This window comes from Phytophthora cinnamomi (genome assembly GCF_018691715.1).
Source record: "Phytophthora cinnamomi strain GKB4 chromosome Unknown Contig22, whole genome shotgun sequence".
NCBI lineage: Eukaryota > Oomycota > Peronosporomycetes > Peronosporales > Peronosporaceae > Phytophthora > Phytophthora cinnamomi.
In genome coordinates, this window is record NW_027150955.1 from 441,547 (window position 1) to 455,141 (window position 13,595).

At 51.8% G+C, this 13,595-nt stretch overlaps 2 protein-coding genes across 2 annotated transcripts; both read left to right on the forward strand.

The window, feature by feature from the left end:
• Positions 1–3,173: 3,173 nt before the first annotated feature.
• IUM83_12088 (necrosis inducing-like protein NPP1 type) lies at positions 3,174–3,953 on the forward strand (the record flags this gene model as incomplete). The annotated part of the gene is made up of 1 exon (XM_067936690.1): positions 3,174–3,953. The coding sequence occupies one exon, from the start codon at positions 3,174–3,176 to the stop codon at positions 3,951–3,953; it is 780 nt and encodes a 259-aa protein (XP_067795101.1).
• Positions 3,954–9,789: 5,836 nt separating this feature from the next.
• Positions 9,790–10,880, forward strand: IUM83_12089 (uncharacterized protein; the record flags this gene model as incomplete). Its single annotated transcript, XM_067936691.1, has 2 exons — positions 9,790–9,854; positions 10,592–10,880. The coding sequence occupies 2 exons, from the start codon at positions 9,790–9,792 to the stop codon at positions 10,878–10,880; spliced, it is 354 nt and encodes a 117-aa protein (XP_067795103.1).
• Positions 10,881–13,595: the final 2,715 nt, after the last annotated feature.

The following is a 13,595-nucleotide window of genomic DNA, read 5'->3' on the forward strand; positions in this document are numbered from 1 at the left end:
TGCGGTGTTGGCGTCTCCGCTTGAGCCGTCCGTGGCACTTGGCGTTGCCGCGGGTTAGGCGATTCACTCTCAGCTGCCCTACTCCTTGTCATAGTCATTAGGGGTAGGACAGATGGACTTTTCGGTGAGTGATCCGTAAAATACGGCGAAATAAAACGGAAAAGGAATTAAAAGCTCAAAACGTGTTTTACAACTTAGTGTTGCTGCGGTTTCTGGCGAATAAGGCCGTTAAGCTTCGCAGCAAGGTTGTCTTGGCACTCCAAAAGGTTCAGAAACGCCAGGTTAAGTTGGCGATCAACCTGAGGCTCGATGCTCTCGTCCTTGATCCAGAAAGTCTCGTTGCGAAACTTGCCCAAAACCCGCTTAGCCGTTTTGACCTGGCGGAGGAGATCCACTTGAAGTTTAGCGAAACTCTCCGCCTCGGCTGGCGAGAAGAAAAGACTGGTGTCAATCGCCGTAACAGGTGGAGGAGCAGGAGTGGACGTCGATGATGCTTTGACGTCACTCGCTTTCTGATGCTTCCTCTTACTGCTTTGGTTGTGACCCTCTTGTAGTGGGCCATAGACCGACTCCAAAGATCGAAAAAGAGGCAAGGAACTACCACCGGGTAACCAAGGACCGTAATACTTCTACAAAGTTCCGCTTTCGCAGACACAATGCAGGCGCCCTGGTGCTAAACCGGCTTCTAGTGAAAGCCCAGCACACAGCGAAGGTTAGGTACAATCCGATCTAGGCGGAGGCAAAGCCTCTACGTGGTATTTCCACCGGCCACACGGAGTGATAATGTACCCACTTCTTCGAAGTGTGCTCCTCAAAAGCTGCACGTTCGCAACCTAGAGCTTCCCCACGATGTGGCTGGCTCCAATAGTCACAGGTAAAACTCGCTTCCCACGATGTGGCCACGAGTAAACCTTTCTTGAACTTGAACCGAAGCTTGACACGGCAAGTGCTACTATGTCACACAAACCGATGCGGAGACCCGAAGCTTGAGGGCGCAGTGGCGGGCGCCCGTCGAACACTTGAGAGGAAGATTGGAAGTTGAAAAGTGATTGATTGAATCGTTAGTTTGGCGTCGGCTCATTGCCGCCGCACAACCAGTAGTTCTTGGCGACCTGGACACGCAAACAAGTATCCAGGTCCCATCCTAAAGTCTATCAATCTCAGATCCTAATTCTATCCTGATCTACCAATGAGAATCTACTAATCCAAAACGTAGCTTGATCCAAATATGCGACTCGCGTCCCTTAAGCAAAAGTTCGGCTCGAAAACTTGATTTTTGCACATCTCAAGGATTTTTATCCAATGAGGTCGCATGAAACTCCATGTTTATGCGTCCCATAATCATGATTATTCTTGATATTGACCAGTAGGATAGCATGTAACGAATATAAACCATGCAACGTTTTATTACGCTGTACAGCGTAAACAGAAAGGTATGCATTAGCAATTGACGTGGGAGTCATCTGTCATCACATTGGCAGACGGACGTCCACGTCACAGATTATGCCATCTCGGAATAGCGTACGCCGGCGACACTACCACGAGGAAACTGTTGCACTCCCGGGAGCCGCAGGGGAGTTTGCCGCCTTGCTGAAGACCCGCTTGTTGGTCAGATGGTAAATTCGAAAGTGAAATTGAAAAAGTTAGCTCCGTCGAATTCGCTCACTAGTCCTACAGCTCTCGCTCTCACACTGCACTTACTGGTTAGTTTTCTCAACGACGTCACCGCACATCCAGTGCCGACACGACCAGCGCTCCCCCAGGTCGCAACCGTTCTATGTAGCTTCATGCAGTCGAGCCTCGTTCCGCGGATGCCGCCCAGCTCCTTGATCTTGCTCGCTTCGTTCGCTTGCTCAGCTGGCGATCACCGACACACACGCGAGTTGCTCTACGTCACCGACTTCTCCTACTGCCAGTCATCTCTTACCTTGGCATCGATCCAGTGTCGACGCCACGCGATTCCGTCGTCGAGTGGCGTCTAATCATCTCCTCACCGCGCGTCTCATCAACACGGCAGTCATCTGGCGGCTGTTTCTGCGAGACCGGCTGGTTTCTGCTTTGCTAGTTCCAACAGCCTCCCTCAAAGCTTAGTTTAGCCGGGCAACGCGGAGTCGCTCACGTAGCCGTTCAAACATCACACGCTGAAGCGGCTTGGTGAAGATGTCCGATAGCTTGAGGCTCCACGTTGGCTCGCGGGTGCGCATTGCACAGAGGTCGAGCTGTTGCAGCTTGGTGAGGCGCATTCTCCGTGCTTGCTTGCCGATCCATCTTGTTCGAGTCAAATTCGAATTTCCCGCCCAGATTCAAAACCCAGCTCTGCAGCTAGCCAATGGCGATGGCCAATGTCAGTGCTTCAAGCACTTCCCTCTAGAATTGCATAATATTAGGTTTTAAGGTTATAGGATGACACCCGTTCCGTATTGGCGCCCCATTCTGTACAAGAGAGTACGGACCTTAAGTTACAATATCACTTTTCTTGTTGCCCTTTACGAGCCCAAACGTCGACTACATCACATTCTCCTAGCATTTCGAGCACGTCTCCCTGCAAAGAGGCCGCGCTTCCACGCAAAGGCTCCAATCCCCATCTATGTCGCCGCAGTCCGAGAATGCAGCGCCGTCAGCCATGCAGCGCAGCTCCATTTCCTGTGCTCGCGTTTCCAGTGCGCTTGCTGGCTATCGCTTCGTGTTAAAACTGTTCTTACCTCCCGCCTCGTATACTATACATATACGTTGGCCGGATGCAAGGCGCAAGCTAGTCAAAGATCTGTGACCAAAACAAGTGTTCCTGGTCTGGAGCAGCAACCACTCTCAATTCTTATTGGTCGTGCAAACGGATGCCAACATACATACCATGTACATAATATTATATAATAATATTTTATATACCAAGCCTATTACTACTATTAATACATTGTACATCTGCTAACAGTGTAACATTAAAATTGGTGGGGGTGTCGGATGCTGCGCTTGAGCAAGACCGACTTCGCTACGGAGCTTGGCCGAAGTGGAACTTACCGGTACCAAGGTCCCATCCTAAGGATGATCCTTCTCGTACCTTACCAACTGGCAACGTGTTGCGGGTGTACCTATCGTACAACCGACTCTCTTCTGCTCGTGGCCAGCGCCGCAAATGGAGACCACGTCAGTTTCAATCCTCCTGCGAACCGCGCACCATGAATCTGCATTCGCTGCTTTTCATCACCATCACCGCCGCTACGCTCAGCGTTGTCATAGCCGGCCCTATCGGCCACGATAAAGTGCAGCCGTTTGCTCAGCCTGAACCCACCACTATATCCGAGAAGGTCGCCGTCAAGTTCAAACCGAGTCTCCAAATCGTCGACGGGTGCCACCCATACCCTGCTGTCAATGCTGCGGGGGAGACGAGCGGGGGTCTGAAGGGAACCGGAAAACCGGACGGAGACTGCAAGGGGTCAGGTCTAGGCTCGCAAGTGTACGGTCGAGCTGTTTGGTTCAAGGACCTCTGGGCCATCATGTATGCTTGGTACTTCCCCAAGGACGTCTACTACGGGGTCTTTTCCAAGAAAGGCTATCGACACAAGTGGGTAAGCGCCGTTGTGTGGCTTGACAACCCTGCTGTCGAGACGCCGAAGATTCTCGCCGTGTCGACTTCACGCCCCAAAGTGGGATATCGTATTTTGAAGAACGCGCCACCAGCGTGCGGTCGCTGGTCGTGCAATCCACCCTTCACTGACTACATCAACAGCAGCAGTGCCATGCTCGCATACGGATTGGACGTCCTCGGCGACGGTAGCTCGGTAACTATGACTACAACGAGAAGCAAAGGCGAGCTTCAGGATCTCATTATGTGGGAACAAATGACTGACGGGGCCCGCAACGCTTTGAGCGAAACAAATTTCGGGGAAGAGGCCAAGGTCCCTTTCATCGACGCGAACTTCAACGCAAACCTCGAGGCGGCTCGTCCGTTCCTTTAACTTTGGCCACAACAAAAGGGAGCATAGCTACAAGTGTTTCTACGTAGCTGGCCCAACATCGAGCGACACCGAAAGTGACCGCAAGAGCGAAACGTCAGACAAATCGTCAAAGTATCGCGTCAATACATACAGTCTCGTTACCTTACAGAATACTTCACTGTAACGCGATGCAAGTCACGGATAGAGTGCTGTGGAAAACTTCTGCGATCAAACCAGCTCCTTGGACCCTGTAATCATTTCTTTGATTTTGCTTTGGTGACTGTTCATGCTTTAATTTGGGGGACTTTCAAAGAGGCTGGATAGGTAGCTTCATGCCTGAAGATATCGTTTACCTAGACACGCCCCTCAGCAATATGAGTAGGTCCGACTTTAAGCAATGACATAATGCTATCATCCAGATTATCTAGTGATGGAGCCAATGTACGTACAAACTGAGCGAGTATTGCTATGGACACCAAGAAAGTGCTCAACGAGCACCACATACTGCCGGACGTGACGCCCCAAAGTGGGAGACAGCTGCGATGCTGATTCATTCGATGTGGGACACTAGATGGCACGTAACTGGGATGAGGATCCTTCGGGTCCCGAGGTATCACCGGTGTGACATGCTCCCTTCAACGTCATTCGTGATAAACGCAATCGACTTCATTGCAACTGGTCTTTACACTTTTAATCCTGCATTAGCGGATTGTGTCACTTTATGAGAAATTGTCTTTGTCTCCACTCCTTAGCAGATTTAAGTGACACAAAAGCACGACAAGTCCTCGAGTCGTTGTGGTATTTCCACGAAAAGCTGATTTGTATGCACCAAGACATCTGCTAGGAAGTAGTCAAGTACAGGGGGGATTAAGCCATCTCGGAATAGCCTACGCCGGCGACACTACCACGAGGAAACATGGCTGCTGAAGAGCGTTCTATGGCTATGCTGTACTACGTAGAGATCATACACCGCTTTAAAGCCGATGTTCAGTCCGGATGCCGGTGCTCTCACACTCACTGATGGTTTTAAATTTACATGTATTGTGGTTTGCCGATATTTTGTCGCTCGGATTTAGGGCTTAGATCGATCTCTGAGATAAAATAGTTCGACGACATAAAAATGCGAGATGGTAGTAAATCGACCTCCACATGTAGGTAAGTCGCACCACCTCTTCCTACTTAATATAACGAGCGCATCGTTGGTTCTCAGGACACGGAGGTAACGTCGCCGGCCACTGCTACTCCGGTACGGCTCTGTTGGACGTGTTTAACGGCTCGTTAGCTTCGTCTGTGAGTGCACGAGCGGCTCCTGCATCACTGGGCTTTCCGCTTCTCTGTGGCGCGAGCTGCTCCCCGCCATGTAAGATCACATGTTGATACTACACTACCATTTTACTTTAGGAAAAGCGTTTCGTATGAACTGCTGTAGCTCCTCTAAATAAATGTAGGGTGGGCTTTCACGTACTTTCGAACACGGGTAACCACGGCACTCGGCCAACCTGACGAGCGGCTAGTTCGATCTCCTTCATCAACCACACTATCGGTCAAAAACAACTTGTACCAACGCTGCAGTGTTCGCACGTTAGGCCCAAATGTATCCCTTACATACTGCCTACAGATTTCACACACATGCATAAGAAAAACGGCTCGCCAACGGTAGTCGAGAGAGTACATTCTGCACTTGTGCACGATGAAGGTTTTCGGAAACTGCGGTGCTTCGACAGATCGGCAGCGCGATCTGCCGACCACTCGTCAAGTGTCCAGATGTAAGTATCCACTTGCATATGTTATATATTTAAAGCGCGGCATTGTAATCCGTACACAACCATCGCGATTTAAAATAAATCGGCCCGAATTGCGTTTTTGGATCGGCAATTCGACCACAGATAGCGTAAATCGAGATCGAGATCGAGGCTGGTGAAAATAACTTGGTCGAGTTAGTGGCCATCTGTTTTTATATCGGGCGCCAAATATTGTAACTCGGGCAAAACACTAGGTGAAAACGACAAACGCAATGCAAAGCATAATACTGGTACTGCACAACTTCAAGCCGTCGAATCAGCGTAGAGAAAGGCAAAACAAGGTGTTCATTCCTGAATTGTCAAGTTATGAACTAAAAAGTTGACGATGCCAAAGTTTCTCAGCGGTATCTGTAGTGAAATTGTATTCATCTCTGTTATTAATACTAAATGTCGCCAGACGGAGCACGTAAAATCTGTCCCCGCTTCATGGCCACTCGTTATTGAACGCAATTGTTAGTTGACGGGTCGTCCCGTAAGTTGTCCCGTAAGTCGTCCCGTAAGTCGTCCCGTAAGTCTCCTGTAAGTAACCAATAGGGTCGCACTTATGGAGGTGTGACGGTATCTCACCTATAACCATTTAGATACAACTTTACCGACTTGATACCAGTATTGTGATACTCTTGGTCATCACCCTGCTCGCCGCTTCAAAGGATACATTGAAATGTGCGAAAATATAAAGCCAAGAGAATAATAGAGCGGGTCAGATTATGGTGTGCACAATTGAGAGTGTGCGAATGAGGTTTGGTAGTCGAGTGAGTAGTTGGAAGGAAATCCGAAAGTGAGCTCGATTTAGGTTAGTGTCTTTACCAGCTAGCAGTCCCTACTGTATGCAATGTTCCCTAGTAGGTGAGGCTTGTAGATGTGGTCCAAACGATCTCGGCTGCGGTCCAAACGAAGTTGCCAGTCGTAAGACTGATCCGCCTAGACACGGCTGCGGCTCAAATCGGTTGACTCAACACATGCAAATCATAAGCACCCAAATTGAAGTTGTCGTCCAATCACATTCCAGTATCAGAGATAGTCCAACCAATCAGGTTGCGAGATCTTCCCATCTTCAACCACAGACCCCGGTGGCACGTGCCAGTACGCGCAGGCCGTCTGCCTCCCGGTAGGGATCGAGTCGATCAGACAGCGAAGTGCAACCTCAACACCCCCACTTAATTCGATGTCTCGAGCTTGGGTCCAACGTTGCTACACATCATCAAGTAGCAGAGCGTCTTCGACGATAGACTCTTCGTCATGAAGTCAGCGAGCTGGTTCTTGGTCTCCACATACCCCAGCTCGACTTCGTTGCTCACCACCTTCTCGCGAATGAAGTGGTAGCGTATGTCGATGCGCTTCGTGGGAGCTTGGTATCCAACATTCTTCGCCAGTGCCATCGCGCCTTGGTCGTCTTCGTAGATTACCGTAGCCCCCACTTGTTCAGTGCCAATGTCCTTCAATAGACGGCGCATCCAGACGCACTCCTTCACGCATTCGCTCAGCGCCATATACTCGGCCTCTGTAGAACTTAACGCGATGGTCTTCTGATACGTCGGACGCCACACCACAGGAGCACCGCACATCATTAACATCGTCGCGCTTACGGAACGACGGTCGTCGCGGCTGCCGGCCCAGTCCGCATCCGAATAGGCGACGAGATCGGTTCCACATAACCCATCGTACGTGATGCCCACGTCCTTGGTCTTCAGTAGGTAGCGCACTACCTTGATTCCGGCGTCCCAGTGCTTCTGGCCAGGGTTCTCCAGGAAACGACTCAACTTGGCAACCACGACCGAAATGTCAGGTCGTGTTCCACATGCCAGGTACATCAGGCTGCCCACCAGCGATCGGTAGGGCTTCGACTTCATCTTGGTCTTCTCTTCTTCCGCCTGCGGTTCGTCGGCCTTGGTCAGATGAACTCCAGCTTCCATAGGCGATGTGCCTGGCTTCGCGTTCTCTTGCCCAAACTTCTTGATGATCGACTCGGTGTACGCTTGTTGAGAGATCCTCACTGTCTTGTGATCCACGTTGTAGTCGATCTCAATTCCAAGAATGGAACGTGCGCGCCCGAGGTCTTTGATTCGAAACTTCTCCGCGATTCCAGCCTTCACCGATGTAATCACCGCATTGTCCCGCGATGCGATCAGCATGTCGTCCACGTAGAGACACACAATACAGTGGTTGTCTCCATCCCCTCTTGTGTACACACACGGGACGGCGTCAGCAGGCTTGAATCCCATAAAATATTGAGAATGATAGATCAGTGAAGCGAGGCAAAATTGCGGAACGCCCTTAAAGCTGGACTCTTCGGCTAGACCTGGGAACATTTTCCGCACGCTGCATTCACAGCTTTGTTGGCCTTGACATGGAAATGTGGCGGCAGAACCGCGAAGCCAGATTCGTTCACAGGCAGACCTGCTACCACGCGTCCAAGAAATTGGTCACCAGCAGCCTCATAGCCCAAATACCTATCCTGCACGCCTCCAATAGACCAACCACAGCGTAAGCAGACGCTCACCATTGAGAGACCTCCAGTACTTCGGCCGGATGCAAATGTACCGACACCTGAATGAGTGCCATAGCGCTTGAAATTTTTGACCAATCACATGGCGATCTTATCGTAGGCTGTCGTGCCTACGATTTATCGAACGAATGCGATCCTGGAGCCACTATAGAAAATTGCAGTCAAGGAATTCGCAAATCCCTGAATACATAAACCAAACTGCCTACGATTTACCGGGAATAGAAAACACCATATATATTGTACTGGCCATAATAGTTGATGCCAGGAATTGTAACCGAGTCGCCTTCCGAACCATTGCTCGGCTAATATTAGTAGAAGGAGGATGAAACTACCAGCGAATTACTGTCAATCGTCTCCTCTTGAGGTTGTAGTGGGTTACATTGCCAAACGAGCTCTGTGAGAATGACCAGGGGCAAAAAGATGAGCGATGCTCAGCGCGATATGATCGTGAGCGCGTACAACTACTTCCTAAACCTGCGCAAAGACGATTCTGAGACGGCCGGCCGTACGCGCAGGCTGGTGCGCGAGAGCATTGGGATTCCAGAAGCCACGGTTGCTCGCGTCCGGAAGGCATACCTGCACCGAGAAGACTCGAGATGTAGTGGGTCTAACTTGACTCACTACTTTTGCTTACACGTTGCGCAACGTGTATGAGGAAGCGTAAGTACTTAGTAATTACTTAGGTTAATTATATTTGAATACACAAATATAAGTTAAGTAACAAAAGGGATCCAAGTGACTTAGATTAGGTAAAATGAGAACTGTATTGTTTGTAACTTGATCTTCCTCTAAAAGCTGCTAAAAACTGTTTATCATCTATGAAAGGGTTGGCAGCGGCTGGCTGTCAGAGCCCCGCTAATATGCATGTCTCTGATTGGTAGAAAGATGCTGCTTTCTACCAATAGGATCTTTGGGTATGTGTGGACCACTCATTGTGGTGGTCCACTTCAATGTATCCATCGGTGTGTCTTACACCAATGTGAGGAAGTATCCAAAACGTTTAACAGATAACCTATCTGTTAAATTCACAAGTGGCTTGCAGCCACTTGTACGTGTAACCCGTTACACCATCCCCCCATAAGGTTAGACGCGCGGGGTCCCCGCACGTCAATCTTTGGAATTGACCATTCGTCAATTCTCCGCGTTTGGAGAAGAAATCCGCGCTCATTCAACGATGAGCGCGCCTCAAAGAAGTCCGCAAAGTCGATGGGGAGTCATCTCTCCATCGACGACTACTCGAACGCCAGAAGGCGAAGTACGGTGACGTCGTCGACTTCGACGACGACGATGAAGACATGGAGGCGAGGAGGGCTCGCCCTCAAAGCGCAAAGACTCAGTGTCGAGCGAATCGCTCGACCCTCACGCCAAGAACGTTCGCCCGCGTGAAGGGGACGAATCGGACGCTTCGAGTTCGAAGCGTTCGCGTACTGAGAGCGATACCCCACTCGCTTCCGCTGGGGCTCTCAGTACTCTGCGCGCTGCTGCTGCAGCGCGTGATGTTAAAGCTCAAGGCTCTCCGCGCGCTGCGCCTGCAGCGCGCGCTCCATAGATGCCGTCCGCGTCCGAGATCGCGGACCGGTTTGGGAACTCGGTACCTCCGAATGAGGTGCCGCTGTACGTATGCAGCGCCATCAAAGATGACGCTGTGGCTGCCGAGCTGCACTTTGATGCGGAAACGCATCAAAGGCGCGATACTACATCGGACTCTTTCATGAGCTCCGATGGTTTCAAAGCAAGAAGACCTCTTCTCGCAGCAAAGTGCCCGAATGGCAGGCACTTTGTCAAAGCTGGAACGCCTTTGTTGAGAACTTCAACAAGAGGCCGAGTGCTTACCGTGATCGGATTAAGCAAGCGCGTGATCGCTTCGAGACGTACTCGAAGCGTGGAAAGCTGGAGCAACTTCATGTTGCTGCTGAGGAGGCAAATGTGCCGTGCGCTGTGCCCGAGGGCTTTCAGTGCACGAAGTGCTTTCCAGGCGCGGTCCGCTTGAGCGACCGCGACCTGAACGGGTACACGTCGTTCCGTGTGCCCGAGAGTCTCAAAGAGCTCCGTGCTAAATTCTGAGCACGTGAGGGTTCGGGCGCTAGCGATGATCGCAGCGCTCGTGTTACTTCCGCTGCGCCAGCGCGTACTGCTCTTCGTACGCCCTCACCATTTCCGGAACGTCCTCCAGCAAGACGTTCCGCGGCTCTATGTATCTCGATGGGGAGGAAATCCTCTCCAACGAATACGAAAACGAGCCCCTTGAGGGTTCGTTTTCGGGATACTATGGTCAACAATCCGCTCAACAATCCAGCGGGTTGAGCCGCGGGCGTCACGGATCGGCGGTGGCGGGGGTGGGAACACGCCAGGTATGATCAGCCCCGGGCTGATCAGTATGCGTCTCTCCAGGATCGGGTGACCGTCGTGGAGCGTCTGCAGGGCGCTGAGTTCGCCGCCCTAAAACAGGAGCTGGCGAACCAGAAGGCCCAAGTCGCGGCGGTCTCGCAGACCGCCTCGAATATCCAGGTCGAGTTGGGGACCCAGATGAAGGGGTTGCTCCAGCGCGTCCGCGCGCTGGAGGAGAGGTTGCTCGTCGCCGAAGCCAAGTCCTCCGCTTCTGCCTCGGCTCCTGCCGAGGCTTCGGGTCAACCGAGCTAGACGGCTCGTGCTGCAGGTATGGCTTCAGCCGTCCGACGTAAAGGTCGGATGGAGCCGCATGCTAGACGGTATGTCTAGCGTGTACGCGTTGCCGTGCCAACACAGTGAACGGCCCGATGAAGCGCGGAGCAAGCTTACTTGCTCCGAAATCCTAAAACTGCATGTCTAGGCAGGTTTTGTGTAGCTAACAAAACTAATGAACCAACTTTAAATTCATTTGTGTTGCCTCTGCCCGCATTGTCTGCGTTCAGCTTCTGTTGATCAACAGAAGCTGCTATTATGTCTTGGACAAACCGAATCACGGCTTGTCTTTTGGTGATGAAACTGATTGCATCCGAGCTGAAGTCATTCAGCTCGCTCTCCATAGAGGCCCGGCCTCTGCGTGGTTCTTTGCGGTGTCTGCGCCCTGCACAGACCCGTGGTCGTTAACCTTGTTGTTGGGGGACTCTGCGCCCTGCGCAGACTCATGTGGTTTGTCCATTGTTGCAGCTGACACTGTGCAAGTGTCAGCGGCTTTACGACTGCTGTATTGCAGTCGTAGATCCTCCCCACTTAAAGTGGGAGCCATCACTCCGAGTAAACTCGGTAGACGTGGATGCCGCATGGCATTCACGTAGAATGGTGTATGCCTAGTCGAGGCATGCACTGAGTTGTTGAGGGAAAACTCTGCCATCGATAAGCACTTGCCCCAGGAATGGAACGAGTGAGCATAGCGCTTCAGAATGTCGATGAGCACGCGGTTCACGCGCTCGGTTTGGTCGTCCGTCTGCGGATGATCCGCAGTCGACATGGAAAGCTGGCTCCCAAGAAGGGTAAACACTGCTTGCCACAGGTGCGCTGTGAAGCGCGGGTCTCTGTCCGACACAATGTCAGTCGGCATGCCATGGTGTTTGAACACCATGGCGACGAACAGACGGGCCGTCTGCCTCGCAGTCACTTCTGCCGGCACCGCAGCAAGACGTACCATCTTGCTGAAACGGTCAACGGAGACCACAACACCGGTATTCCCTCCGCTGTCCGGGGGAAGACCAAAGATGAAGTCCAAAGACATGGACTTCCAACACTCCGACAGGTCGGTAGTGATTAAAGGAGCCTGCGCGAATGGCGCAGGCTTTACGTGGCATACCTCGCAAGCACGGATGTACTTGCGCACCCATATACCGGTGGTGCCGGTAGAAGTCGCGCGTGAGAAGGACGTATGTCTTCTCACGTCCGAGATGTCCCGCAGTCGGGGCATCATGATATTCGTACAAGATCCTGAGTCGCAGGTCATTATCGTTCGGCACGACGACGCGATCCGCGTTGTTGTCGACTGCATTGTAAAGCAGTAATCCGTCGTGCACTCGAAAGCGGTGTGCACGCGCACGAAGGTGCTTGGGCAGCTTCTGACGGGACTTGTCAGAAGGCGCTGTGCCATAGGCCAGCAAGAGTTTCGTGTCCACGTCGTGCGCGTACGCGGCCTTCACATCATCCAACAGAGATGATGTGGGATTGCTCGATCGTATGGCGTCAATGGCATTGACGTCAACAGCTTCTGCATAGTCCGGCCGACGTGATAACGCGTCGGCCACCACGTTCAATCTTCCGGGTTTGTATTCGACCCGGAAGTTATACTCCGCAAAGAATGAGAGCCATCTCGCCATTCTTTGTGAAATGTAAGCGACTTCACTGCGGTGCGCAGTTAAGCATGGTCGGTGTAGACCACAAATGGTCTACTCCCAAGCAAGTACACTCGGAACTTTGCGAGTGCATACTTCATGGCAAGGTTCCTTGTCATGCACCGGATAGTTGCGCTCAGCTGGCTTCAGCTGACGCGATTGGTAGTAGACGACACGATCACGGCCCTCGTGATCGTGCTGCATGCTGCGCATCCGATCGCGAAATCGGATGCGTCACACACTACGTGAAATGGGCGATCTTGGTCAGCCACTGCCAAGATCGGCGCCTCAGTCAAGCCCCGCTTGACTGTATCGAATGCCTTTTGGCAATCGGGTGTCCAATTCCACACAGCTTCTTTCTTAAGAAGCTGTGACAGCGGGCGGATCTTGCCCGCATAGTCCTCCACGTACTTGCACAAGTACGTGGCCAAGCCAAGGAACTGCCTCAGTTCCTTGACACTTGAAGGCGTTGGCCATTCGTTAATCACTCTGACCTTTTCTGGGTCAGGGCGGACACCATTCTTCCCTACGAGACACCCGAGGACGGGTATCTCGCTCGCCCCGAAGATACACTTCTTCAGGTTCGCGTAGAGTTTATGCTTTCGCATAAGCTCAAGTAGCTGCCGGAGATGCACCCTGTGCATCTCTACGTCGGTCTTCCCGTCCACAGCCCGGCTGTGGATGAATATATCATCGAAGTAGCTCGGTGCGAAGTCGCGCACCGAGCGCAACAAGTGCGTCACGCACCTGTTGAAAGTCGCAGGGGTATTTTTAAGCCCCTGTGGCATTACTAGCCATTCCCAGAGCATGCCGCTTGGCGTGTTCACTGCCGTGAGAGGGATATCGCTCTCACACATTAGGATTTGATAAAATCCATCTCGCAAGTCGAGAGCACTGTAAACGGTGCTCCCGGCCATCGAATCGATGATAACATCTTTTCGCGGTATCGGCATCTGCGCCGGTACCGTCGCATCGTTCAGCTTGTTATACGCATGAACGATGCGCCATCCACCTGTGGCTTTTCGACACAGAACGTCGGAGCACTGTGCGGGGACTT